This window comes from Eulemur rufifrons, chromosome 13 (assembly GCF_041146395.1).
Source record: "Eulemur rufifrons isolate Redbay chromosome 13, OSU_ERuf_1, whole genome shotgun sequence".
NCBI lineage: Eukaryota > Metazoa > Chordata > Mammalia > Primates > Lemuridae > Eulemur > Eulemur rufifrons.
Window position 1 is genome coordinate 13258736 of NC_090995.1, and position 27062 is coordinate 13285797.

Genomic DNA, 27062 nt, shown 5'->3' on the forward strand with positions numbered 1-27062 from the left:
CGCTCCTCCCTCTCCAATGCAGGATGGATGGTGGTTTTCGCCGTACCCGGCTTTTTCCTCCTGTTTTGCCCCGTTCTGGTTTAATCCGCCGCCATCGTGCTTCTGGCGGGGCTGTGCCTGAAGATGGGGAGCAGAGAGGCAGGACCAGAACCGAGACGAACCCGGGAAAATGCCGGTAGGTCTCCGGGTGCGGTGTCTGAGACTGAGCGGAGGGAGGGAGGGATGTGAGAGAGGGGTAGACGCGCGGCCCTGGAAACGTGGGCGACAAAGCGGAGCCCCAAAGGAAGGATTTGCTGAGATGCGTTTTCATCTTGCATTTTATGTCGTAGCTTTCTGCTGCAGAGATGGTGCAGGGGCTCTTGGCATGGCCAGCTGGAGGTGTGAGATTGCAGAGGATGCTGAGAATGTTGATAGGAAACGCTGCCTTTTAATTCAACGAACCCTTTTTTGAAACCCACTTTGCCACAACGAGGGAATTAAGAAGGCGATCAGGTGAGGTCCTTGGGAAGCTTACGGCCTGCTGGGAACTCGTCCAAAGCAGCGTTCGGTGCCGGAGAGAAGGGGCGGTGAAGTGATGAGGTTGGGAATGGGGCATGACGGATAGCTTTCCGGAGCGAGAAGCGCCTGGAACAATGTTTCAGTTAAGCTGCTTATGTTTAAGGTATGAGATCACAGTTTTCTTAGAAGAAAGAAAACGAGCCAACGTAGGGCATAGTTTTTATTTTATCTTTGAGAAAGAAGACCCTCAGCATATTCGGTGACCTTTTTTCTCTCCTGCGGAACGTTGGAAGTCTTTTGTAGAAAACTAGCGAGGTGTCCATCTCCAGGCTTAAATCGGGAAAAAAAAAGAAAACAGAGAAGTGTTTTAAACTTTCATTTGTCTAGCTCATAGAAATGATTCCAAATTTCTAGGCCTAACGTGATTGCTTCTTATTCCTCTTTGTGTTTATTTTGTCCAGGTTCCAGTCATAAAGATTCACATCAAGGTATTATTTAACGCCTGTTTTCCATCATAGTATGCTTATATTTTATTTGTATGAAATTAACAGCTTTTTGCTTATGTTTTCTTAAAAGTCACATAGCATAAGGATTGTAACTTTGGAAAAATTGGTGACTGGGGGAGGTGGGGGGCAAATGCTTGCTTGGCTGTAAGACGTGTGCAGAGGAGTAGAAGCTGGATTTAAATACTGTCAGTTGGTTGAACTGTTAGTGCCTTTTCCTAGTACTCAACCAGTTAAGACCTGAATGAGGCTAAATAGAAATAATGTTATTGTTTTCTATATTATCTTTAAGGAAAAAATTGGTTGCCTTATGTTTTTGTAAGTCTTATTCAGATATTATTGTTGTTAGCTTTTGAGACGAGGTCTTGCTGTGTTGCCCAGGCTGTAGTGCGGTGGCCTGATCATAGCTCACTGCAGCTTCAAACTCTTGGGCTCAAGCAATTCTCCTTTCTAAGCCTTTTGAGTAGCTGGGATTACAGGCTTGTGCCACTGTGCCCGGCTAGTTTTTGAAATTTTTTTTGTAGAAACGGGGTCTTGCTATGTTGCCCAGGCAGGTCTGGAACTCCTGGCCTCAAGGGATCCACCCACCTCAGCCTCTCAAAATGTTGGCATTGTAGGTATGAGCCACCACACCTGGCCTCAGATACAGTTCTTAAATCATACAACTAAGCAGTGTGCAATTCAGTGATTTTTAGTATATGCAGGGTTGTATAACCATCACCACAATCAATTTTAAAACATTTTTGTCACTCCAGAAAGAAACCCCATTCTTATTAGCAGCTCCCCCCACCACCGCCACCACCACTTGTCTTCCCGAGGAATCACTAATGTACTTTCTGTGTGCACTTGCCTGTTTTGTACACTTCGTATAGGTAGAATCATAAATAGATATGTGGTATTTGTGACAGGCTTCTTTCACTTAGAATGTTTTCAGGGTTCATCCATGTTGCGGCATGTATCAGCACTTTATTGCTGAATCATACTCCATTGTATGGATATACCAAATTTAATTTATCCATTCATCAGTTGGTGGACATTTGGATTGTTTCCAATTTTTGGGGGGCGTATTATGAACATTAGTATACAAGTTTTTGTGTGGATATTCGTTTTCATTTCTCTTGATTATATACCTAATAGAATTTCTGGGTCATATGATGACTATGTTTGTCACATTGACTTGTGCGTGGTATTTAACTCAGCCAGCTTTGAGCCCACGGCCTTGTGAAGTAAAGCCCTACAGTTGGTTCATGGAAATCTCACTTGTTGATGTTCTTGTTGTTACAATTAATTTTGACAATTTCATTCTAAAAATGTGGATTGTGTTGCATATAACTCATGCACAGAAAACAATAAAATATAATAAATTAGAAAGGATCGTTTTGTTTGAATAAAACACCATGGCCCCGGGGGGAAAAATTTTTTTTCTAGTGTGGCAGTGTGTTAACTTCTTGAGGAACTGCCAGACTGTTTCCCAAAGTGGCTGCACCATTTTACATTCCCACCAGCAGTGGGTGAGGCTTCCAGTGTCTCCACGTTTTCACAGGTGTGAAGTGGTATCTCATGGCGGTGGTCTCTTTTTCCTTAAGGATTCAAAAGTTTGCAGGTGCAGGCACTTATTTGCCATTTTTTTAGGTTAGAGTTGAAAGTAATGCTGTCAGTTTAGCATCTGAAGTGAGGGCTGTTTTCTTTCGGGCTTAATTGGATTCCAACTATTGTGGCTCTTATAAGGATGAAACAAAGTGATTCTCACATTATCCTGACAACATTCTTGTAATGATGAATTGCAAACCGAGTTACTGAAAACTGCTGTTATCAGAACAGACATGCTTGAATGGTATAGACCAATTAAATGAGACAACCAGCTTTCTTTACAGAAGGCACACAAAGGGTCATTGCTGTAGATATTCTTAATGTACTTCTGGATGGGGAAATGAGCAATCCTTTACAGATGGAACATTTTTTTTTTAGTTCTATTTGTATATCTTTACATTTGCTTATAACTTGTATGCTTTTCTGTTGTTGCTTTGTTTACTTTGTTTTACTGCTGACATTGAGGTTCTCAATTTGATCATTTTGTTATATCTCTGCTTCTTCTAGTAACTTCATATCCAGTGATTAAACACTTTCACTGCTGTTCACATAATGAACCGTTGTGATTATTAAATACTTAAATGAGGATATGTAAGCTGAGTGTTATTTGCAAAAGGCATTGACCATCATTAAAAGTAATTTAAAAGAAAGTATCTTTTTTCAGGAATTATACTCTCAGAGATGTTGGGGCAAGATTCATGGATCTTGGAAGATAATTACTCAAAACATGCAGGGAAGGTAGTAAGTATATCTTTCTGTTTTAATTGTATTCCTAGAACTATAACAGTGAGTTGGAATTAGAAGATCGTCCAATGGATTTATAAAGGCCTTGGTGAAATCCAATTACCTATTTTATGGTATATAATCTCATTAATTGGCCACATGGGATAGAATAACAGCTAATGGTTATGGGCTAGGCATTGTACTAAGTTTTTTATATATGGTATATACAGAAAGAGGTAGTTGTTCTGTTTTTTTTTTCTTTTTGAGAGTTGGTTTTTTTAAACAATATTTCTCACAGTAGCCCTATGAAAGCAGATACAGACTTTTTGCATTCTAGGACTGTTATCTTGCTCATTGAGCACCTCCCCTTTTGTCAGATTCTTGGCTAGTTCTACTAGAACCTTTCATTTGTTGTCTTGCGATAACTAACTCATATTCCTGTTGAGTTTTCCACCCTTTGAGTTCTCTGTCTTTTCCTTTAGAAAGCCTTGGGGTCTTGAAATTATTGGTGACTAAATTTAAAGACAGTCCGAATCTTTTCAGTTAATTCATACATTGTACATTTTACCTTTTAGGTATGGATCGTGACCCTCTGTATTAGTTAGCCTTAGTAATTTAAAGCAAACACTTAATATCTCACAGTTTCTGTGGGTTAGGAATCCGGAAGTCAGGGCCAGGTGGTTGTGGCTCAGGGTGGTCTCTCGGGAGGTTACAGCTGTCTAAAGACTTGACTTGGAGGAGTAGGGCATCAGCTTACAAACTCTCTCACTTGACAACCCTTAGTTCCTTGCTCGCTGTTGTCTGAAGATGTTAGTAGTTCTTTGCCATCTGAATCTCTCCATAGGCTGCCTGAGTGTCTTCAAACCAGAGCATCTGGCTTACTCCAGAGCAAATGGTCCAAGACAAAAAGGCCAACGTAGAATACTGTCTTTGAAAACTTGATCTGGAAAGGACAAATCATCACTTCTGCCCTATTTTATTGTTCACAGGGACTGTATAAGGGTGCCAGTATCAGGAGATGGGGGATCACTGGGGACTCCATTTAGAGATTGGCTGCCACGTGTTAACTAAATACTTTTTTTTTTTTTGAGACAGAGTCTGGGTCTGTTATCCTGGTTAGAGTGCAGTGGCATCAACACACCTCACTGCAACCTCAAACTCAAACTCCTGGGCTCAAGCAATCCTCCTGCCTCAGCCTCCTGAGTAGCTGGGACTACAGGCACATGCCCCAACACCTGGCTGATTTTTCTATTTTTAGTAGAGACGGGGTCTCACTCTTGCTCAGGTTGGTCTCAAACTACTGAGCTAAAGCGATCCTCCTGCCTCGGCCTCCCAGAGTGCTGGGATTACAGGTGTGAGCCACCGTGCCTGGCCTCTTAGTGCTGCTTCTGATAGTTGGAAACTTCTTATCTAATAACAAAAGCTTAATATGTAAAGCAAAACATAACCAGTTTTGTAATATATTACAGTAAGATACCTTGTATATCAGGCTTGATGCTGAGAAGACACCTCCAAATTAGCATGAGAGAATGTTTACAAAGTAGATATAATGATACACTTTGAGATGATCTTTGTTCTGAGTTTTTCCTCCTAATCGTAATAAAATTGGAAGTCTTACTTGTTCTACATTAGAGACTTGAAATTTACAAAAATATGCATTTGTTTTATATATTTTTAAAGGGCTAAGCAATGAAAATCTTGTGACTAGAGCTTAATTTCAAACTAAGAAGAAAGTATAAATGTCCAATGATTAAACTTTTTCCACTGCTGTTCACATCATGATTTGTTGTGATTAATGTATGTGGATGAGGACATAATAGAAAATCATGAGGCTCATATATACAATGTAGTTTCCATACATTGATTTGCCTGTCTGAATGTTTTTCCTTTTAGGAATAAAATTAAAGAGTTTTTCTTAGAGAACATCATTTGTCAGATTTATTTGATCAAGAATTTGAAGATTTCTGTAACAAGGTAAGGGGTTTATAAATTTATTAGGTTTGATAAAAATACAGAAAAGGTAATATCTGAGCAAAAAATTGGCATTTGAACATAATGTGTTGTACTATGAATTAAATTCTGTTTTTTCTTCAGCTTTTAAAGATAACATAAATATGATTTCAAAGACAATATAATTTTCCAAATTAAGAGATTTGATGAAGGAAGGGCAATTGGAGGGAGAGATGGATGGGAGGACTTTTAGCTTTTGTTTTCCTTTTTTTCTTCTTTTTTTTTTTTGAGACAGAGTCTTTCTTTGTCTCTCTGGCTGGAGTGCAGTGGCATCATCATAGCTCACTGCAACCTCAAACTGCTGCGCTCAAGTGATCCTTCCATCTCAGCCTTCCAGGTAGCTGGGACTACAGGAGCATGCTGCCACGCTCAGCTAAGTTTTCTATTTTTTGTAGAGATGAGGTCTTGATCTTGCTCAGGTTGTTCACGAACTCCAGAGTTCAGGCGATCCTCCCACCTTGGCCTTTGAGGATTACAGGTGTGAGCTACCACCCCTAGCCAGGGACTTTTAACTTTGATAATCATTTTTGTTTTAAGCCCCTGAAATTCTTAGAGATATGTCCCAGGGTTTAAATTTGCTAAACTATTTGATATTCTAAAATGACTCTCAGATATGCCAGTTGATGACTATCTTATTATCACTTAAGCTTTGTTCAGAAACAGTAGATAAGAAGGTGGTAGGAGGCGGGGCACGGTGGCTCATACCTGTAATCCTAGTACTCTGGGTGGCCTAGGTAGGAGGATTGCTTGAGCTCAGGAGTTTGAGACCAGCCTGAGCAAGACCAAGACCCCATCTCTACTAAAAACAAAAATTAGCCAGGTGCAGTGGCACGTACCTGTAGTTCCAACTACTCGGGAGGCTGAGGCAGGGCGATCACTTTAGCCCAGGAGTTCGCGGTTGCAATGAGCCTATGATGATGCCACTGTACTCTAGCTGGGGTGAGAGAGCAAGACTCTGTCTCAAAAAAATAAAAGAAGGTGGTAGGAAGCTCGGTATCTTAAATCTAATACTGGTTCTGTCATTTATTAGGCATGTTATTGTGGGTGTTTTCTCATATTTGAGAAATATGAGATGATTCTTCAAAACGTTCACAGGAAGTGTTATGAAAAAATTATGGATTTCAAAATTTTTTGTACTGAAAATAAACTCATATTAACTTGTTCTGATATGTCTGAACAGGATCTAGTTTGAAGCAGTAAGAAGGATAAGACATCAGTTTGAAAAGAGCAACATGCATTCTGCTAAAATTGAAGCAAGAACAAACATCAAATTTATAATGAAGCTTGAGTGGAAGAATGGTGATATCACTGATGTTTTATGAAAAGTTTATGGGTACCATTCCCCAAAGAAATCACCAGTTTCCAAATGGATAACTTGTTTTCAGAAGGGATGAGATGATGTTGAAAATGAAACCCTCCATGGCAGACATAAATTTTCTAGAAAAAAATTCATCTTGTTCATGCCCTGATTGAAGAGGACCCACAATTAACAGCAGAAACAATAGCCAATACCGTAGACATTGCAATTGGATCAGTTTATACAATCCTGACTGAAAAATTAAAATGGAGCCAACTTTTCACTTGATGGGTGCCAAAACTGTTGTGTTCAAATCAGCTCCACACAAGAGCAGAGCTGTCAGTGGAAATTTTCAACAAGTTGGGTCAAGATCCTGAAGCATTTCCTCAAAGAATTATAACAGGAGATGGAATGTGGCTTTATCAGTACAGTTCTGAAGACAAAGCACAATCAAAGCAATAGCTACCAAGAGGTGGAAGTTGTCCAGTCAAAGCAAAAGAGGACAGACACATCAAGAGCAAAGGTCATGGCAGCAGTTTTTGGGGTGCTCAAGGCATTTTGCTTGTTGACTTCTGGAATGCTAAAAAATGGTAACATCTGCTTATTATGAGACTGCTTTAAGAATGTTAGCCAAAGTTTTAGCAGAAAAACATACAGGAAAGCTTCATCAGAGAGTCCCTCACCAGGACAACACTCCTGCTTATTCCTCTCATCAAACGGGCAATTTTGCAAGAGTTTCAATGGGAAATCATTAGGCATCCATCTTACAATCCTGATTTGACTCCTTCTGACTTCTTTTGTTTGCTAATCTTGAGAAACTTTAAAGGCCACTCATTTTTTTTCAGTTAATAATGGAGAAAAGACTGCATTGACACGGTTAAATTCCCTGGACTAAAGGGCTGGTATAAAGAGTCCTGAACTTGATGGAGCTTATGTTGAGAAATAATGTTTGTATTTTTTATCTTTTAATTCCATTTTTCTATGAACTTTGAAGTTCGCTTGTATATATGCACCCTGTCTAAAGGGGAAAAATTCTTGTGACTACTTATGTTGACTTAATGTTGATCTTCTGTTTCTTAAGTTTATACAGACATAAAAGCTGATACAAGCTTTGTTTATGGGCCTTAATGAAAAGATTTATGAAATAAATGCATTCAAAAACAAAACTAAAACAACTCATGGAATGGATGCTCCTGTTTTACTGAAATGTAGACATGCCGGCTCCTGTGGAGTAGATCGAGTGCACGTACTGCCTTGTACCTTGTGGTTATTATTTTGTCCAGAACTTTGCTCTTTGAAGCCCTCAGGACTATTGAAATGAGGGGAGGGGATCTGAATTCTCAAAAGAATGTCTTTGGACTGTCTGCAAACACTAATTTGAAGAATTCTGCATCAACTTATCTCCAAAGATTCTTCTAACTCTAGTGAGGAATTCATTGTTTTGAGACTAGCATTCTTTGAGAAAAGCTTCATTTTGTATTTGATCCAGGACGATGCTTGGTTAGTAGTTAACTAAACTGAATTAAAAGTTGACTATTTTGCAAACTAATATGAGTTTCTGTATTGTTTTTTTTTTTTTTTTTAACACAGAGGTAGTTTTTTCTTGCTTTGCACGGTTCTAATATGCATGAATAGTGGTTACCACAGTATTAATTGAGAATAGTTGCATAAACTTTGCTGCTAGCACTGTAGTCCACAGATCATTATGTAAATAAAAGATGTGCATCATGATCAGTGACCCGTAACATCACTTCTTTCAAAGTTGGTTGGTGATTGGCCACTGAACATCCGTTTATTCAGTTCATGCACAGATAGCAAAGCACAAAGTGTATTGTTGTGTTGCTTCCTTGTCTCCCAGAGATTAAATTTACGTGACAGTTTACAAAAATGGATAAGGAAGAGAGGGAATTGGTCAACAAAGATGACAGGGCAGCAAAGAAATTTAAAGGGCTGGCTGGAAGTGAAATTGGATGTGATTAGAAGATTTGAAAGTGACAGCAAAGCAAAGATAGGTCGAGACCCAGGGGTATATGAAGCTACAATACAAACCATATTGAAAAAGTCTGATGAATATAAAAAAAAAAGTTGCTTCAATATCTTTTAGTTAACTTTTTTTAGAGATGCGATCTCACCGGGGCTCAAGTAATCCTCCCACCTTGACCTCCTAAAGTGCCAGGATTACAGGCAAGAGCCACATCTTTTAAATTGTAGGAACAGAAAGCTACTACATGGTTGAAATGGAGTGTTTACTTCTACTTTGGATTAGAGACTAATAAAACACCCCAATCAGTTTAACTATACCATTCAGGCCAAAGTGATGACCTTCATTGCTGCATCAAAAGAAAATCATAATTAAAAGGAGACTGAAAAAGAACATTTTACTGCCAGTAAAGGCTGGTTTCATCATTTCTAAGGTTGGCATGAATTGATTAAGCTGTCTGGTGAAGCTGCCAGCTCAGAAAAGGGTGTTACTGTGCAATTTGTATCCAGATTTGAAGGATTACAGGCAGTCCTTTGCACAGTAGTTTGAGACTGTGCTGTGCAAAAAAAAAAAAAACTTTGCAAGATTTGGATGCAATGTTACAGAACAGCCGTCCCCAACCTTTCTGGCACCAGGGACTGGTTTCATGAAAGACAGTTTTTCCACGGAGTGGCGGGGGAGGAAGCGGAGCTCAGGTGGTGATGGCTGGCGATGGGGAGCAGCTCTAAATACCGGGGAAGCTTCTGCTGGCCCGCCACCTGCTGTAGGGCCCTGGTTACTAAGTTTCATGAAAGACAATTTTTCCGTGGGGGGAGGGGGGAGGCAGGGCAGTGGCCCAGGTTTGGGGGCTACAGTTACAGAAGACATAGCTAACTGGGAATGCTGACACTGTTGCTTTCAAGAGGCAGTTCTGTTAATAGATATGTAGCCAGAGGAACTCGGTGAAGGCAAATCTATAGACAAACGAGGAATGGTTCTGACATAAAGGACGAACATGTCTCAGGGAAAGTGAAAGGATGCTAACTGGAGTTGACACACCTCACACCCTGTCAATGCCTCTTTGGAACAACAAGACACGTATGTCCACGACGGCCTTTGTATATGACCGCATCGTTTCGTTTTACAGAAGTGCTCAAAATGCAATAATGCAGAACTAAGAAAGCAATTTTAAGAAGCCAGTCACAAATCGGAATAAGGCCCTCGCAGCCCGACTTTCCACGTGGTTTGTCCAGCGCCGGCCATGTCGCCAGGGGCTGCTGAGCCTCACGGGACTGGTGCTACGTGGCGTTCGGGTGGCCCACGGCCGTTCCCCGGCCGGACGGAGACGCCCGCCGGGACTGTCCCTTCACCCCTCGTCCCGGCCACCGCCTCCGCCACCACCTCGGCCTCCTGAGCGGTGCCCCTCCGAGAAGGCCCCGATCTCGCGCGGGCGCAGGCGCGGGCCGGGGCGAGACCCCCGGGCCGCGGCCGCTCCCGGAAGTCCCGCTGCCGGCCGTGCGCCGGGTGGGCGGGGAGAGACGGCGCTCCCGGAAGTGCCGGCCGGCCGGCGGGCGGGGCTGCGGCTGCCACGTTGGAGCGGAACGTGGAGGTGGCCCTGGGCCGGGAGGAGGGGCGGCGGCGGATGCTGGGAGAGTCCGACGGGCGCCGCGCTAACGCAGGAGCCTGTGTCCGAGGGTCCCCGCCAGGTGTGTCCGCCCGTTGCGTCCTGCCCTCCTCGCTGGCCTCCGGTGCTTGAGGGCGAGCCCGCCGAGTCTGAGATTCCGGCCCCGCTCTCCGCTGGCTCCCGCCGGCCTGAGGCCCGGTCTCTGGTGACGGCGCGCCCCGGTCTGGGTTTCGGGCCCGGCGGAACGACGCCCGGCCTCCGGACTCCCGCGGCGATCGCGCCCGTCCGCACCGGCCGCCGCCGCGCGGGAGCTCTCCGGAGGCTCACGACCGGGCGTCCCGCCGGGGGGCGTCGCAGCCGGGCTGTGACTGGACTTGAGGCCGGGAGACCTTCGGACCCTGGTGCACAAAGAGGTGCTGTCTCCGAGGGCGAGGACGGGAAACAGATCTCGGGATTGCTCTGGTTGACTTTAATTTGGTTGGGATTTTGGGGTGTATACTTGAGCTGTTGCCAGATGGAAAGGTCCATAGGTTGGAACTGACGGCTATTGTCACTTAACCGGGATTGGATTATGTTAAGGACAATGGTCGCCAGTCGCACCTTGTACTTCGAAAGAAGTCTCGTTAAGCGTTGTGTGTTTTTGCTAGTGAGTGGTTAAATTACAGAGCGTTTGTAAAATAAAATCAAAATATTGCCAGGACTTGTGGGCGTTATAAACTTTTCTTTGATCTCAGAGAACTAATTTTTACATAGGTCTTTTTGAAGTTAGGATGTTGTGATGGTCTGTGACAAATCCTTCCTCCTAAACTCTCTTTTCTAACTATAGAGAAGTGACATTTGGTTGCCTTTGTCGGCAGTTGTAACTGTATTTAGTTGGTAATTACAGGCTCGCCCTTGTCACAGTATCCTGCGTTTCCTGTACATCCCGGCTTATTCAAGAATTGGCTAAAATGTACTCTCCTTTTTCAGTGGTTCTTCTGTGCTCCCTATTTATGATTATTCCTTAACTAGAACTCTGGGAAAGATTTGTAGACTCTAAGAACTTTTGGATAATTCGAGGTGTTTTTTGTAGCTGTGATTTTATTTTTACACGATCCATGGTTATTTGGGAAAAGTGAAATTTGGGATGGATTTAGAATTACAGTGCTTAAGTTTATATAGCAGGTTCTTTTTTGAAGTTAATAACATAGAAGAAAAGAAAGAAATTTGTAAACTGTAAAGAGCAACGATTCTCAGCCTTTTGGGATTTCACTCTGTTTTGAGAATCTAATGAAAGCATTGGATCATCTTCCTAGAAAAATGCACATATACATGTGCACATAGGATTTTATATGTGTACATAATTTCATGAGGTTTACAAATCCCAAGTTAAAAACTCTTGCAAGGGGATATTACTAAATTGATTTACATTGCTTGATGCATTGATTACATTGTTTTTAGAAATGGCATGTTTAGATAGATAAATTTCAGCTCAAAAAGTTTTATTATACTGCAGATTAGTATGCCACCATTTAGTTCAGTAACTGGTACACATTTGCTTTCATCTTTGGTTTGATTTAGGTTGAGTAAGATGAACCTAGAGTATTGATAATACAAAACAAATCCTCCAGAACAACTGTCCCGATCCATAATGAGATATTTTGCCCACACAAGATGGACTTTTACTTTAGTGCCAGCTAGGGATTGTATACCTAGTTTGGGAGTCAGAGGTTCTGATTCTATTACCTCTTTCTACTTAACATTCTGAGGTATGGGTCAGCTCTGTGTATAGCATCCTACAACTGATATTTTTCAAATTGTAGTGTTGGGTTTTAGTATTGCTTCACAGAATTTACATTTTGAAAACGAGCAGAAAGAGAAAGATTTCCACTTAATTGGATACAATTATTATGGGGAGAAATTTGGATGAAAAATAAGAATTCTGGTCTGGAGTATAAATTTTCATTAATAGCTGTATTCTCAAAGATGCATTGGGATAGCCATTTTAAATTGTGATTTTTGTAGTAGCCATCATTGATGAGCATTTATTTACCATGTGCCAGGCACTGTTCTAACCATTCTAATACCTCATTTAATTGTCACAATAATCCTATGGTGTAGATGACTGTTATTATCCTTATTTTACTGAGGGGACCAAGTCACACATAGGTAAAGTTACATGACCGAAGTCAGAGGGGGACTTGGGGGAGGTGAGATTTAAACTGAGAGTATCTGCCCCAGACCCCCTGCTTTTAATTGTGCTGTAGATATTGTCTTGTAGATGATATATATGAACAAGCCACTGTCCTAGAAGTTTTCTTTGGATGTTTTCAAAATGGTTATATTCTGTGTAAAATAATCTTGAATGAAACAAGTATGCATAGTCTGAATTCTAATTAGATGCAATATTTTTTAAAACCGTACAAAGCTTTTAAAGCAAGTCTTTCTTGGGAAGTATATGTGGTTTGATCTAAACCCTCTTGCTCATGTTTTCAAGAAAACTACAACTAAATGAATGGTCATTTCTAAGAGAAGGAAATACATATTAATCTATATTCAAGTGAAGCTGTATTTCCATAGCTTTCTTAGTAATTTTGAGAATGATTGCAGTAGGTAGATAAACTCATATTAATTAATTAGATTCAGACTGTATATTATACCATAGTGCTAGGCCATTATTGTAGTATAGTGATTTTTTTTTTAAACAGATGGCGTTGAAGCCCTATACTCAGGTTAATAAGTAGAACTGCTTCCAGTAGAATATTGAGTACTAGGGCTAAGAAATAACCTTTCATAAATGCTTTGAATTCCCACTTAGCCATCTTACTTATGTTCTTACAAATTTGTCTTTTTCTCTTTCAATAAATGTTACACATTAAGCATTCATTAATTAGGTAGTCCTTTTACCTTTGCTCTTAGAGATACTGTAATTCAGTTTTTTAAAAATATAACTACTTTGTTTTTCATTTTTAGAAGTTATTCTGAAGGCATCTCATAACCTTTTTTCTCCTAACAGTACTTTCTCCTACTTTTTAAATAGGAAAAGATCGTTTAAAGACTTAAGAATTTAAAACTTAAAAGTTTTATCTGAAACTAGTCTTTCTAGCTCATTAGTTTCCTAAATTAGTCCCTTCATATTCCCCTAAATATAAGCCTTTAAAATCAATCAAACAAAACTTTCTGCATACTTATACCGTGCTGAGCAATCTTGAGTGCAAAAAGGGATAAAAGTTGTAATACCTGATTAAAAAAAGACATTATTGGTCTACTTAGTGAGACAAGATAACACATAGTTGATAAAAAAGAGAAATTAGAAAATATATAAACAATATATGTTAATAGAATGTTATAAAGTAGTCAAAATAGAATGACACATTATTATAAAGTGCTTAAAGTATGGTACTGACAGTTATAAACAGTTGAGAGATTATTTAGATTTGTTAGGATTGAATCTTCATGTCAGTTTTCATGAAGGAGCTGGAACTTGAATTTATTATAAACATTTGGTCACACAGTTGGCTAAGAGCAAGAAGAGGGCATTAATATAAAGAAAACAGGTCCCTTTTTTTACTTCTTAGAAAATTGGGATTTTTTTTTTCCCCCAGAATAATTTTAGGAAACTAGATGTGAAGTTTTCTTGCTTAATCTCATGATAGCAGTAATTTTTAAAAATAGCTAACAGAGCAAAACATACACTAAGCTGTGTGCTAGACAACTTCGTTTGGTTCTCTATAAAATAGATCATTTAAAGCTCACAATATCCCATGAGGTAGTCACTTTTATCCCCATTTTACAAATGTGGAGACTGGGGCTCAGGTTGAAGAATGTGTCCAAGGCATCATATTTAATAAGTAGCAGAGCCAGTAGTCAAACTGAGGCTTGATTCCAGAGCCCATGTTTTTAACCACGTGATATAACCTCCTAATCCTACTTTTTCCTAACCTAGGCAATTTTTAAAATGCATTTCTTTTCCTCTTAATCTCTTCATGCGTGTTAGTTGCTTTGCCATTCATTATTTCTTCTAAACGTTAATATTTCTTCTGTGATATAAAAATTGAATACCTGAACTTGTTGGAAGTAACAAGAGCTTGGACTCTGGAGCTAAATTTCTGAGTTCAAGTCTTGGCTCTGCTCCTTGCTAGCACGTACAAATTATATAACTTACTGTGTCTTAATTTTGTCATCTGTAAAATCTTCAAGTATAAACAATTTGAACTTGGTAAGACTCAAGGCCCTCTTAAGAAAACTGTTAGCGGATGAACTCTGGAGATGAATGAGGAAACTGGCAAGAGTACTGCTGGAAAGTGTTGCGTATGTTTAACTACAGATAAGAGACTGAAACCAAAGTGGAAATAAGTAAGAAAGAATAAAATATAGGTGTTAAATGTCCAATAATGTAGGAGTTGATCATAAAACTAATAAAAAGAGAAGTGGAAAGAAAATTGGAGGTAGAGTAAGTTAGTGGATTGCCACATCTGTAATAGCTGGGAGTCAAAGGACATCATTTAAAGCTGACATATCAGTTAGGAGAAGCATAAGCATACTTAGCAGTACAAAGGTAAACACTGAGAAAGATAATACTATTGACTACTGTTGTGTAGTACAAGAGGGGCAGTGAGATTATCTAAGCTAATTTCATTAGTGCTTATAGTAGGGAGACAGTAGTTACTGTGTAAAGAAATAGAGAATTAATGGTACTAAGTTAAATTTTTTAAAATTATAGTTATAAAGATAGAACCAGAAACACATATTAGAATAAAACGCAAATCATCCTAATTATTGGAAAAATGGTAACTACACAGAAGAGAAAATAGACAATAGCAAAAGACTTTTTACAAAATTGTTAAGCCAAAGAGCAAAATACGGTGAAACGAAGACCAACCATATCTGCCATATCAGTACTTTTTTTTTCTTTTTTTATGTTGTGATAGGGTCTTGCTCTGTTGCCTGGCCAGAGTGCAGTGGTGTAATCATAGCTCACTGCAACCTCCAACTCGTGGGTCCAAGCGATCCTCCTGCCTCAGCCTCCTCAGTAGCTAGGACTATAGGTACATGCCACCACGCCCAGCTGATTTTTCTTTTTTTTTGTAGAGATGGGGTCTTGCTCTTGCTCTTGCCCAGGCTCATATCAGTACATTTTAAATGACCTTAGCTAACTTCTTGGAAAGATTTTCAAATTGAATCACCAAGCAAAGTCTGGTTTTTTTTTTTTTTTGCTGTGTTCAGGACAGCTTAGTGAAAACAGAGTGGTTCAAAAGTTGAAAAGGGCAAAAGCAGGCATGTAAAAGCAAATAAAAGGTGGAATTCCGGCCAAAAGTCATTATTTGAGCCAAAGAAGGATACTTCATAAAGCTTAAATGTATACTGGAGGGTGAATATTTAACATTATGATGCACAAAATAACTATGTATTAAATAACAAAATAACTTTCATAAAACAGAGGGTTCAGGAGATACCAGGAGGAATAGACACAAATGTGTTAACGGTAGGAGACTTTTAATTTACTGCCTGGTCCAAGACAGATCAAGTAAACAAAAAATAAGGATATGGAAGACCTAAACAATTAAATCAACAAAGAGGGTTTGATTAATATGTATTGAACTCTGGACCCTGAAAACAGCAACCCCTTCTTTTTAGGTCCCGTGAACAGTTCACGTGAACTCACTGTATAAGCTCCGTATGTAGAGAGGGAGGGAGGGTTGGTAGGTGGAACACAGGGGATTTTAGGACAGGGAAACTACTCTGTATGATACTATAATGATGGATACAGGCCATTATATATTTGTCAAAACCGGTGGAATGTACAACACTAAGAGTACTGAACCCTAATGTAAACTATGGACTTCGAGTGATACTATGTTGATGTTGGTTCATGGATTGAAACAAATGTACCACTCTGGTGCCAGATGGTGGTGGTGGGAGAGGCTGTGGGGGGCTTAGGGGAAGGTTTGTAGCAACTCTAGTTTTTGCACAACTTTTCTGTGAACCTGAAACTCTAAAAAAATCAAGCTTGTGTTAAAAAAAACCAAAATCCTATGAAAGGTGAAAAATATATATATCATAAGAAAAGTCAAAAGATCAAGTCCATCAATCTAATAGAAAAATAGGCAAGTGATATGAATCGACAGAAAAGGAGATAGGGATGAGCAATAATCATATAAACAGATGCTCTGTATCATTTATAGTAAAACTATACAGAGCTAACAGTTTTCACGTTTTGTTGGTGAAAATCTAAGTGTGACAATACAATCCGGAAAGGCTGTAGGACAGCACGCAGTCACATATTAACTCTCGAGAACGTGAAAAGGTGCAGGTGCCATACAGGGCAACCTGGTAATGTTCATCAAAATTAAAATTGCACTTATCCTTTAACCAAGCAGTTTTACTTCTGGAAATTTATAGCTGTCCCTGCCCGTGAATGAAATAACACGGGCATATGGCCATTTATTTCAGCGTTGTTTGTAAAAATAACCAAAAAGCAGCTCTGCTGTTCGTTAGTATCCGACTAGGTGGTTAAATTATGGTACATCTTACAAGGGAGTACTATGCCGTGTGAATATATTTATGTAAAAATAACAAAGATTTCAAAAAAATACATACCACAATATCTCCTGAGTTTTCCTGTCAAAATAACTTTAATGATGGAGAGAAGATATAAACAAGTGGTATGTGGAATTGTAGCTTGAAGAGACAAGTTTTTGAAACATTTCTGCTTTATCTTTAAAATCTGTGGGCTTACTATGTTCATCTCTATAGTAGGTGTTTTAATTTAAGATTAACTTTTAAAACTGCTCTCAACCTTGAGTAATCCTACTCCAGGAAGATGCACCTTGTTTATTATGTTGCTACCCTCACCCCTGATACATCCTTGTGTGAGAAGCACATGGATAGCAAAGTTAATTCCTCAGCTATTATCCTGTAGTGTTTTTGTGGGGTATTTTTCTAGACTGATTTTTCAAGTGAAGGACTATAATCTGTAAACAATTAGAATAGCTTGATGTTTGCTCAAAATAACAAGTTTGGGCCGGCGCGGTGGCTCACGCCTGTAATCCTAGCACTCTGGGAGGCCGAGGCGGGTGGATCGCCCAAGGTCAGGAGTTCAAGACCAGCCTGAGCCTCTACTAAAAATAGAAAGAAATTATATAGACAACTAAAAATCTATATAGAAAAAATTAGCCGGGCATAGTGGCGCATGCTTGTAGTCCCAGCTACTCAGGAGGCTGAGGCAGGAGGATCGCTTAAGCCCAGGAGTCTGAGGTTGCTGTGAGCTAAGCTGACGCCACGGTACTCACTCTAGCCTGGGCAACAAAGTGAGACTCTGTCTCAAAAAAAAAAAAAATATATATATATATATATATATATAACAAGTTTGTCTTCTTTCTTATATTGAGCATTTCCCATAAATGACACCTTAGCCAATTTGATTTATTGGCACTGTAGCCATTACTAATGTACTGGTTTGTCCAGTATATTTTTATGTGAGATAAGTTTCTGTGTTCTGTGGAACGTATTCAGTATATTGCTATATAAAATGTTCTCTTTAGCAGGATGAAGTTAAAGGAAATAGATCGTACAGCCATGCAGGCGTGGAGCCCTGCCCAGAATCACCCCATTTACCTAGCTACAGGTGAGTTCAAAAGACAGAAGATAGTATGAGTAAGCCAGTGAGTAACTTAACCTCTTCTCTTCTACATCTGGCTTATTCATACTTGTCTTTTTTTTTTTTTTTTCCTTTATTATTTTTTGTGTACTTTCTGCATACTTGTCTTTTAAGATTCAGTTCAAGCTATGTCTTCTCTGGAAAGCCTCTTTTCCCTGGGAGGGTATCTCCTTTCGATAAGCTGAGTTCAGTGGCATGACCTTCCTCTGTGTTCATGTAGCACCTCGTACATCAGAGCATTGACCATGATGTGTTACCATATTAAGTTATTTTCCCTACTTCACAGGGATTGTGTTTCATTGTTATTCCTCCTGTGTTAATCATAATGGATGACATGTAAAAAAACAGTTAATATCAATGTAAATGAATGAAGAGCAATGTTGATATTAGCATTTTAATATAAAAAGAGAGTTATATCATGTATGATTATAAGCAAATATAGTAAATCATGGGACCATTTTTACAGACCACTTTTAAAATATCTACAGGCTTAAAAAGATCTGCAGTAGCCATTCTTACAAACATCATCTCCCAGCCCTTTGCCAGAATCTCCTTGCTATAGTGGCTTAAGCATCTGCTCAATGGCATATGTGCTGAGATTTCAGCCCCTAATGCAGCATTCATGAGCAAGATAATTGAAAAACATGCGGTTCATTTCTGTTTTGTATGGTTTTCTCTGAGCCTTTTATTTTTGCATGTGTAGTTACCCATAAATGTATTTTGTACAGGAACATCTGCTCAGCAATTGGATGCAACATTTAGTACCAATGCTTCCCTTGAGATATTTGAATTAGACCTTTCTGATCCATCCTTGGATATGAAATCGTGTGCCACTTTCTCCTCTTCTCACAGGTATGAGGCTCAGCCCAAAATTCACATGATTATTTATATGTTATGATTAATGCTCAGTTTGTATATAATTTTGCCAATTTTAGAAACTACAAGGAATATCATCAGTGACATGAAATATTTTGTTCAGAAAGCATATGAGTGAATTTTTATGGAAGTAAGGAAGTGTTTATATGGTCTGTTGCCTTTTTTATTGCTGGTAGAGTTGTTTTTTCTATCTCCTTTATTACAACTGTTTATAAAAAAAGGTTGGTATGACTAGAAAAAGGAGTAGTTTTATTAAGGCACTAATAATAGGATTAGCTCTGAATGGTAGGTTATTTTTATTTTCTTCTTTGCACTTATCTATATTTAGAAATATACTTCACAGAGAATTTTGTTGACATGGTTTCTGATACAGTAAGTATTTGGATCACCCTTTCAAATACTTATGCCTTATTGTAATGCAGAGAAAGGATGGTTTCATTTAAGTAACAAAATAAGCTTTATTGTTGCAATATCCTAGCAGGTTTTGAAGAGATTGTGCCTTAGCTAAGAGACTAGAGCTCCAATTATGGAGTTTCATGGGACCTCTCATATTCTTCAGAGCCATCATGTTGTGATGGGAACCCCAGATACCTTTTGTCTAGAGGAGTTTTTCTACTCACCGTTATCTATCTCATCATACACCATATACACATGTCACCTTCATATTTCATTTCCATCCAGATTATAGACTATAATCTTTTATTCTCCACCAGTAGGGTACTTGTCATAATAGACATAATTTTGATGTCACTTTTCTGCTGTCAGAATACATTATTTTTCTTAGAAAATTTCAGATGACTCCTTTAACACTTTTACTATTTAACAGGCCACTTGGTGACGACTTCTGTAGTCAAATAGTTTATTTTTCAAGGGAAGTGGTTTATTTGCTCTATTTTACAGATGAACCAAAGGCAATTTAGGAAGATTAACTTACCCAGAATCTCACAGTTTCTAAACAGTAAAATTATTCTCAAACCGATATCTTTTGCTACACCACTGAAGTGTACTTTGTTATACTGCCTCACCTCTACACGAGTTTTTACTCTATGGGGATTATAAAATCAAATAAATATACAGATATGACTATAAATAATAAAATGCCATTTCACCAAAGTCATGCGCAATTACCAGGAGTGGAGGGAAAACAATGTTTTCAGCGTTTTTATGGAAACATAAACAGTTAAATGTGTAATTTCAATTTTTTTCCTACATTTATTTGACTTCAAGAATGAGTTATTTTACTTGTTTTTTCCTAAAGGTACCACAAGTTAATTTGGGGGCCTTATAAGATGGATTCCAAAGGAGATGTCTCTGGAGTTCTGATTGCAGGTGGTGAAAATGGAAACATTATTCTTTATGATCCTTCTAAAATTATAGCCGGAGACAAGGAAGTTGTGATTGCCCAGAATGACAAGCACACTGGCCCTGTGAGAGCCTTGGATGTGAACATTTTCCAGGTTAGGCTTTGTTTGACATTTCACTCATAATTCTTAAAATATGTGCTGCTCATTTGAAATAAGTATGTGAATCTACTATGCCTGAGTCTTGGAATTAAAAGCTGAACACGTGACGTGTTCCTTTGCAGGTTGATGAGTAAGTATGTTTGTTTGAAGAATGGTGGGTTCAGTTTGGTTAATGGTGGGTTCAGTTTGGTGGCTGCTAGTTTGGTTGTAATCTGTTAGTAGGATACCCTAAACTCAACGGAGGGAATCCAGTTAATAGGCTTAATTCTAGAAGTCTGGATGTGTCATGCCATCTGATTAGACATTTTTTAAACATTAGGAGCCCCATAGGTTGGAAACCTTACCATTTAAAAGTTTGTGCTAGGTCAGCATTAGGCTGGTGGTGTCTGGATCAAGCCACTGTTTTATTAATTGAAAATTTTTGTATTTATGATAATGATTACTACTCTGAAATAATTAGAAATGACATAAATATAGTGCAGATTTAACAAATAGGCAATTAAGATTCCACTGTTGCCTTCATACTCAGCACTGAATATTAATTATATAAATGCATAGGTTAAAGATCCAGAGTTAGTGGGATACTGGATTCTAACAACCAAAGAAATGAATATTAAGAAAGATTTATAGTTCTATTTCTTATAAATAGATACTTAGGGTATAAAAATATAGAAAACTGCATTTCTATAGTTTATAGCGTCTGCTTTTTGATTAGATAGCTAATTCTTTTATTAATTTTATTAAACAGCTGTTGATTTTTGATAAAAGTGTTTTTTATTATAGGTAGCTACCAACATAGAATTCTTCTGTTTTCTTAGTTATATGTCAGTTGATTAGAGAATTTATGAGAGTGAATAGTAAAGGATAAAGGTCAATGTATGAAGCCTATTATTTTCCTACTTTATACCTACTTTATATAACAGTTTTAGGATCTTTTTGACCCTAAAGTTATGCAACAGAGATAACCTAGAAATATTGCTACCTGGAACAAGATTGAGTGTAAGTGAGCTGGAAATATGTGAAAATTTAAGATAAGAGATTTTACTATTCCTATATTGGTCTAGCTCTGGAAGCTGGCTTTAAGGTATCCTGAGAAAAATGCCATAGTTTTAGGATCCAGCAATAATTGGTGAACTTTTATTGTCTCTCACAATTAAAGCTCCTTCCAGTGATGCAAAGCTACAAGCAATAATCCCCACATGGTACCGTGATTGATTAAGAATTTATTCATGTAATTTTTTTTTTTTTTTAATAGAGATGAGGTGTCACTGTGTTGCCCAGGTTGGTCTTGAACTCCTGGGCTCAAATGATCTTCTGCCTCAGCCTCCCAAAGTGCTGGGATAACAGCTGTGAGCCACCACACCCAGCTAAAATTAGTTTTTTGGTCAATGGACATATTTTGTTTTTGTTCCATAGAGTTTTATAATATGTTTTTCTTAAAAACTATTTACATTCGGTGAAGATTATTATGTACAGTTATTTAGGAGTTCATACATGTGTGTTTTGCTTTTTTAATTAAATGGAAAAATTGTATGTGCTAAAACTAACATCTTTCCAACTCTGAACTGAGTTATTCTGAGTTCTCTTAATTATTCTTAAGTGCTATTTAGTTAATATTTTTTATTGCAGACTAATCTGGTAGCTTCTGGTGCTAATGAATCTGAAATCTACATTTGGGATTTAAACAATTTTGCAACTCCAATGACGCCGGGAGCCAAAACACAGGTATTATATTGATTTTGATGAATGTAATCAGAGAATCAAAAAGCAGTTCTTCTAAACTAACTTATTTCAGTTTTAAGTTTTTTTCACTCAAAACATATATGTTTTAAATCATGTTTATATGTCATTGATTTTTTTCAGTGTAGTAAAGTATTAGTAAATATGTTTCTTCAAAGTATCAGTGAATCCCTTAATAGTAAATATTTATTCAGAACCTACCATCTGCTAGACACTGTTCATTTTACTAGGCATAGAGTAATAAACAAAATGGACAAAAATCCTTAATAATTTTCTTATGGTATATTTTTTTCTCTGTGTGGTAGCTACTCTGTATTTTAACAACATCCAATGTTCTTAAAACAAAAAAAAAAAAAATCAGCCCCTTTCGTATGTATTTCCAGTAAATTGGATAAAGAACAGACTTTCGCTGTTCTTCCTTGAGTTTGTTTATGTCCTGTAGGCCACCCAGTTTGAGTAACCCTTGTAGCTGGCCCTCACGTCTGAGAGGCAGCGTAAGGATAGCATATGCTTTATAGTTTATAAAGGTATTTTTCTAGTGGTCCGGGCCATAACTTTTGCTGTGCTTTCTCGTCTGTCATATTCACTAACACCTACTTTGTGGTTCATGATCTATCTTGTAGCAGCTGCAAAATAAAGAAACAGCACTTGATTTATAGCAGGAGCTCAATAAATGCTTGTTGCATGAGACAACATTAAACGAGATAAAATACTTGAAATGGTGTATTACCTGCACTTTAAACTGTATTGTTGTACATGTTAAGAATGTAGGAATATAAAGCAAATTTATGAAATAAATGGATCAGATCTTTAATCTGTTCCTTAATATGGAGGATCAGACTATAATTTGGTTATAGCAGAGAAATGATTTTTAATGGTTTATTCCTTATAGCCCCCAGAAGATATCAGCTGTATTGCATGGAACAGACAAGTTCAACATATTTTAGCATCCGCCAGTCCCAGTGGCCGGGCCACTGTATGGGATCTTAGGAAAAATGAGCCAATTATCAAAGTCAGCGATCATAGTAACAGAGTAAGTATATGATTGATTTGTGATGAACATGTTATATTTCTGCTGTAGGTATTCTTATGTTGTTTGTCAGGGTTGACAACACATCAGATTTCTGTAAAGTCAAATCCTGCCTTTCATTAATCAGTCATGTTGGAATGAATGTTTTTATTAGGGAAAATAATGAAATTCCTAATAAACTATATTGGATGTTACTAATGATGAAGAGAGAGATTGATTAATCAAAGGGCTTATTCAGTGATATACTGGTTGTTTTGCTTTGCTAGCTGTTTTAAAATGTTGCCCCAACTTTTTTCATTCATCTTTAGCTTTTCCTAAAATATATAAATTTTTCCTGCTGGGAGTTTTATGACTATGAACTTGTGATTCCCAAACTCCTGGTCATCTCTTCTTTTGGTTGGGTGCTGCTAAAGTGAGCTAATATCTTTCACTTGCCTAGCAGACACTGCCGTAGCATACATTAAATTCTCAACCTTACAGATTTCTTAAAGTTTTTTGCTATTAGGTGCTATGAAATAATTTTGACACAAGAGCCTTGTTTTGTTTGTTTTTAATTACATTGGGTAGTTTGACATTTTCTAAAACAAGTTTGCCTACAGTCAGAGATTACATATATAATTTTAAAACAATAACAACAAAAAACAATTAAGAATATTTCTTCAGAGTATTGTTTTTCAAATGAATCAGAAGTTTTAAAACAAATTTGAGTGGAATAAAGCATATAGTAAGCATTGTAGTCATCTGGATCTGAACTTCCAGGTAATTTTCAATAATAATGTTAATTTATCCCATATGAAAATTTTAAATGGTAGTTGTTTCTTAAGACATTTTGCCTTCATTTTTCTAATAAAAAAGAGGAAAGGAATGGGAGTTTTTGTTATTAAAATCTTTTATCTATTTTCATTTTTATGAAAGTATTATATTTTAAGTATGTATAAAACTTTTTCTCTAGTTACAGTTTTGACAGTAAAACTCATTTTTGGTGTAGAATTCTTCTGAACCAGAATAGTTTTGTGTGTATGAAATAGCTGGATGAATTTAAATCATTTGAACATTTTGCTTTTAAGACTAGTGTTTAGACTGGGCACAGTGGCTCAGGCCTCTAATCCTAGCACTTTGGGAGGCTGAGGTGGGAGGATCGCTTGAGGCCAGGAGTTCAAGACCAGCCTGAGCAACATGGCAGGACCCCCATGTCTACAAAACATAGAAAAATTAGCCGAGCGTGGTGGCACATGCCTGTAGTCTCACCCTCTTTGGGAGGCTGAGACAGGAGAATTGCTTGAGCCCAGGAGTTTGATGTTGCAGTGAGCTATGATGATGCCACTGCACTCTAGCCCAGGCAACACAGTGAGACCCTATCACAACAAAAAATTTTTAAAAAGACTATTGTTTAAGATTGTCCAATAAAATTTAGTCATTTTTCATTTTGTTTTTTAAAATAAACTGAGCCTGAACTGATGATTTTTCTGTTTGTTTCAATAAAGGGATATTCCTCAAGTTTCATTTTGGCTTTTCATAAAGTGATTGGGTTGATAAAATGTGAGCCTTCACTGTCTGCAGATGCATTGCTCTGGGTTGGCGTGGCACCCTGATGTTGCTACTCAGATGGTCCTTGCCTCTGAGGATGACCGGCTACCAGTGATCCAGATGTGGGATCTCCGATTCGCCTCCTCGCCACTTCGTGTCCTGGAAAACCATGCCAGGTATCATGCTGCTCTTGTAAGACACTTGATTTGTTTATTTTCTAAAACATGTTTACTTACCTTTGAATTAGGGAATCCACTTTATTGTAAGTAATCGTCATCCAATTTTCTACACCCAAAAATGGTAGCCACATTGTAGCACAACAAAACGAAAATGTGTTAGAGGATTTTCAACTACTTATTTCAGATAATTAATAGATCAAAATTCTAGTATACCACAACACTTTGGTGCAACCCTTGAAATTTATTTTACAATTTGGTCTTTACTGGGGCCATCATACTTACAAAGGTGACTCTCTGTAACGTTTGATGTCAAGTAACGATTTAAAAATTTGTTTTATTTCTAAGTTTTTTTTGTTTTGTTTTGTTTTGTTTTTTGAGACAGTCTCGCTTTGTTGCCCTGGCTAGAGTGAGTGCCGTGGCGTCAGCCTAGCTCACAGCAACCTCAAACTCCTGGGCTCAAGCGATCCTACTGTCTCAGCCTCCCGAGTAGCTGGGACTACAGGCATGCGCCACCATGCCCGGCTAATTTTTTCTATATATGTATTTTAGTTGGCCAGATAATTTCTTTCTATTTTTAGTAGAGACGGGGTCTCGCTCTTGCTCAGGCTGGTCTCGAACTTCTGAGCTCAAACAATCCACCCGCCTCAGCCTCCCAGAATGCTAGGATTACAGGCGTGAGCCACTGCGCCCGGCCCTATTTCTAAGTTTTTATTGTAATTTAAAAGCAAACATTTTTGGTAAATTAGTTCATCCTGCTTTCAATTTTAATAAGATTGTATTAAATTACACTTCTGTTAACAGTGCCTGTCCAAAGCCTAGCTGGAAATAATTTGAGATTTGGTTTTCTCAGGATTAAAAATTCCTTGTCCCTTTGTGTTTTTGACAGGGGGATTTTGGCAATTGCTTGGAGCATGGCAGATCCTGAATTGTTACTGAGCTGCGGAAAAGATGCAAAGATTCTCTGCTCCAACCCAAACACGGGAGAGGTATAGGGAGGACTATTCTTATATTACACTTTTAAAAATCGTAGTATTGTTTTTCCTGGCCAAAGATACTCTCTGAAAGAAACTGTTTAATTTAGATGTACTTTGTTGGCCGCATTAATTCAGGTGTTTTGGTTATCAAGTGCCGTATGCTTTCCTGAGTTTCGCTGTTTGTGTTTTTGTTGATCTAGGTGTTGTATGAACTTCCCACCAACACACAGTGGTGCTTTGATATTCAGTGGTGTCCCCGAAATCCCGCTGTCCTGTCAGCTGCTTCCTTTGACGGGCGTATCAGCGTTTATTCTATCATGGGAGGGAGCACAGATGGTTTAAGGCAGAAACAAGTTGACAAGGTATTAGAAAATGTTAAGGTTTTTTATTATAACACCTGAAAAAAAAAATCCTATTGCATAATTATTTTGAAAATGACTTTACTGATCAACCACGCTGGTTAATTGCATAATCATGAGATAAAAATTTCCTGGATATGACCTGAAAAAAAATGAGACATAGTTTGTGTAAGTTACAGATTCTCACCTGTTGTTTTTTTTTTTCTTTTTTTTTTTTAGCTTTCGTCATCTTTTGGAAACCTTGATCCCTTTGGCACAGGACAGCCCCTTCCTCCATTACAAATTCCACAGCAGACAGCTCAGCACAGCATAGTGCTGCCTCTGAAGAAGCCACCCAGGTGGATCCGAAGGCCCGTTGGTGCTTCCTTTTCAGTAGGTTGACTCTGTTTGTATGGTCCGTGGGCACAGTAGTAAAGCGTTGTAGGATCACTCAGACGGAAGCAGTTTGGGTTTGAGATGTGTTTGTGTGTTTTCATCATTCAGAATGGTTTATCAGAGAAGGTGGGGCCTACTCTCTCTTTTTCCTTATTTTATTAATAAAATTGTGATAAAATATACATAACAATTTATTTTTAAATGCACAGTTCAGGCCACTTTTGGTGGCTTATGCCTATAATACCAGTGCATTGGGAGGCCAAGGTGGGAGGATCACTTGAGGCTAGGAGTTTGAGACCATCCTGGACAATATAGTGAGACCCCATCTCTGCAAAAAACTTAAAAAATTAGCCAAGAATGATGGCACGCATATGTAGTCCTAGTTACTTGGGAAATTGAGGTGAGAGGATCACTTGAGCCCATGAGGTAGAGGTTACAGTGAGCTATGATGGCACCACTGCTTGCACTTTAGCCTGGGTGACAGATAAAGACCCTGTCTCCAAAAAAAAAAGAAACCCACAGTTCCTCCTTTTTTAAAAAGTCTTGTCTTCCTTCTCTTTCTCTCCTTTCTTCTTTATGATGGGGAAATGTCCTTTCTCCTTCTCTTCTTCCTTCTAGTGTTTCTTTTTAATTGTAAAAAACATTTTTGTTTGTGAAGAAAGAGAGGCATAGAAAAATTAAATAACTTGTCTAAT

General features: G+C 38.3%; 1 protein-coding gene across 50 annotated transcripts in view; it reads left to right on the plus strand.

The window, feature by feature from the left end:
• Nucleotides 1–10096: 10096 nt before the first annotated feature.
• The window catches only part of SEC31A (SEC31 homolog A, COPII coat complex component), a 57961-nt gene continuing 40995 nt past the window's right edge, over nt 10097–27062 (plus strand). For 20 of the 50 annotated variants that reach the window (XM_069485376.1, XM_069485380.1, XM_069485383.1 and 17 more), the window contains exons 1-10: nt 10224–10287; nt 17729–17811; nt 18573–18696; nt 19979–20177; nt 21813–21908; nt 22816–22956; nt 24514–24656; nt 25546–25645; nt 25834–25995; nt 26212–26364. In XM_069485376.1, coding sequence (XP_069341477.1) covers nt 17733–17811; nt 18573–18696; nt 19979–20177; nt 21813–21908; nt 22816–22956; nt 24514–24656; nt 25546–25645; nt 25834–25995; nt 26212–26364 — 1197 coding nt within the window. In that variant the 5' untranslated portion in view covers nt 10224–10287; nt 17729–17732. Of the gene's footprint in view, nt 10619–17728; nt 17812–18572; nt 18697–19978; nt 20178–21812; nt 21909–22815; nt 22957–24513; nt 24657–25545; nt 25646–25833; nt 25996–26211; nt 26365–27062 lie in introns of all 50 variants that reach the window. The other 30 variants (XM_069485377.1, XM_069485384.1, XM_069485390.1 and 27 more) reach the window with 8 other exon arrangements.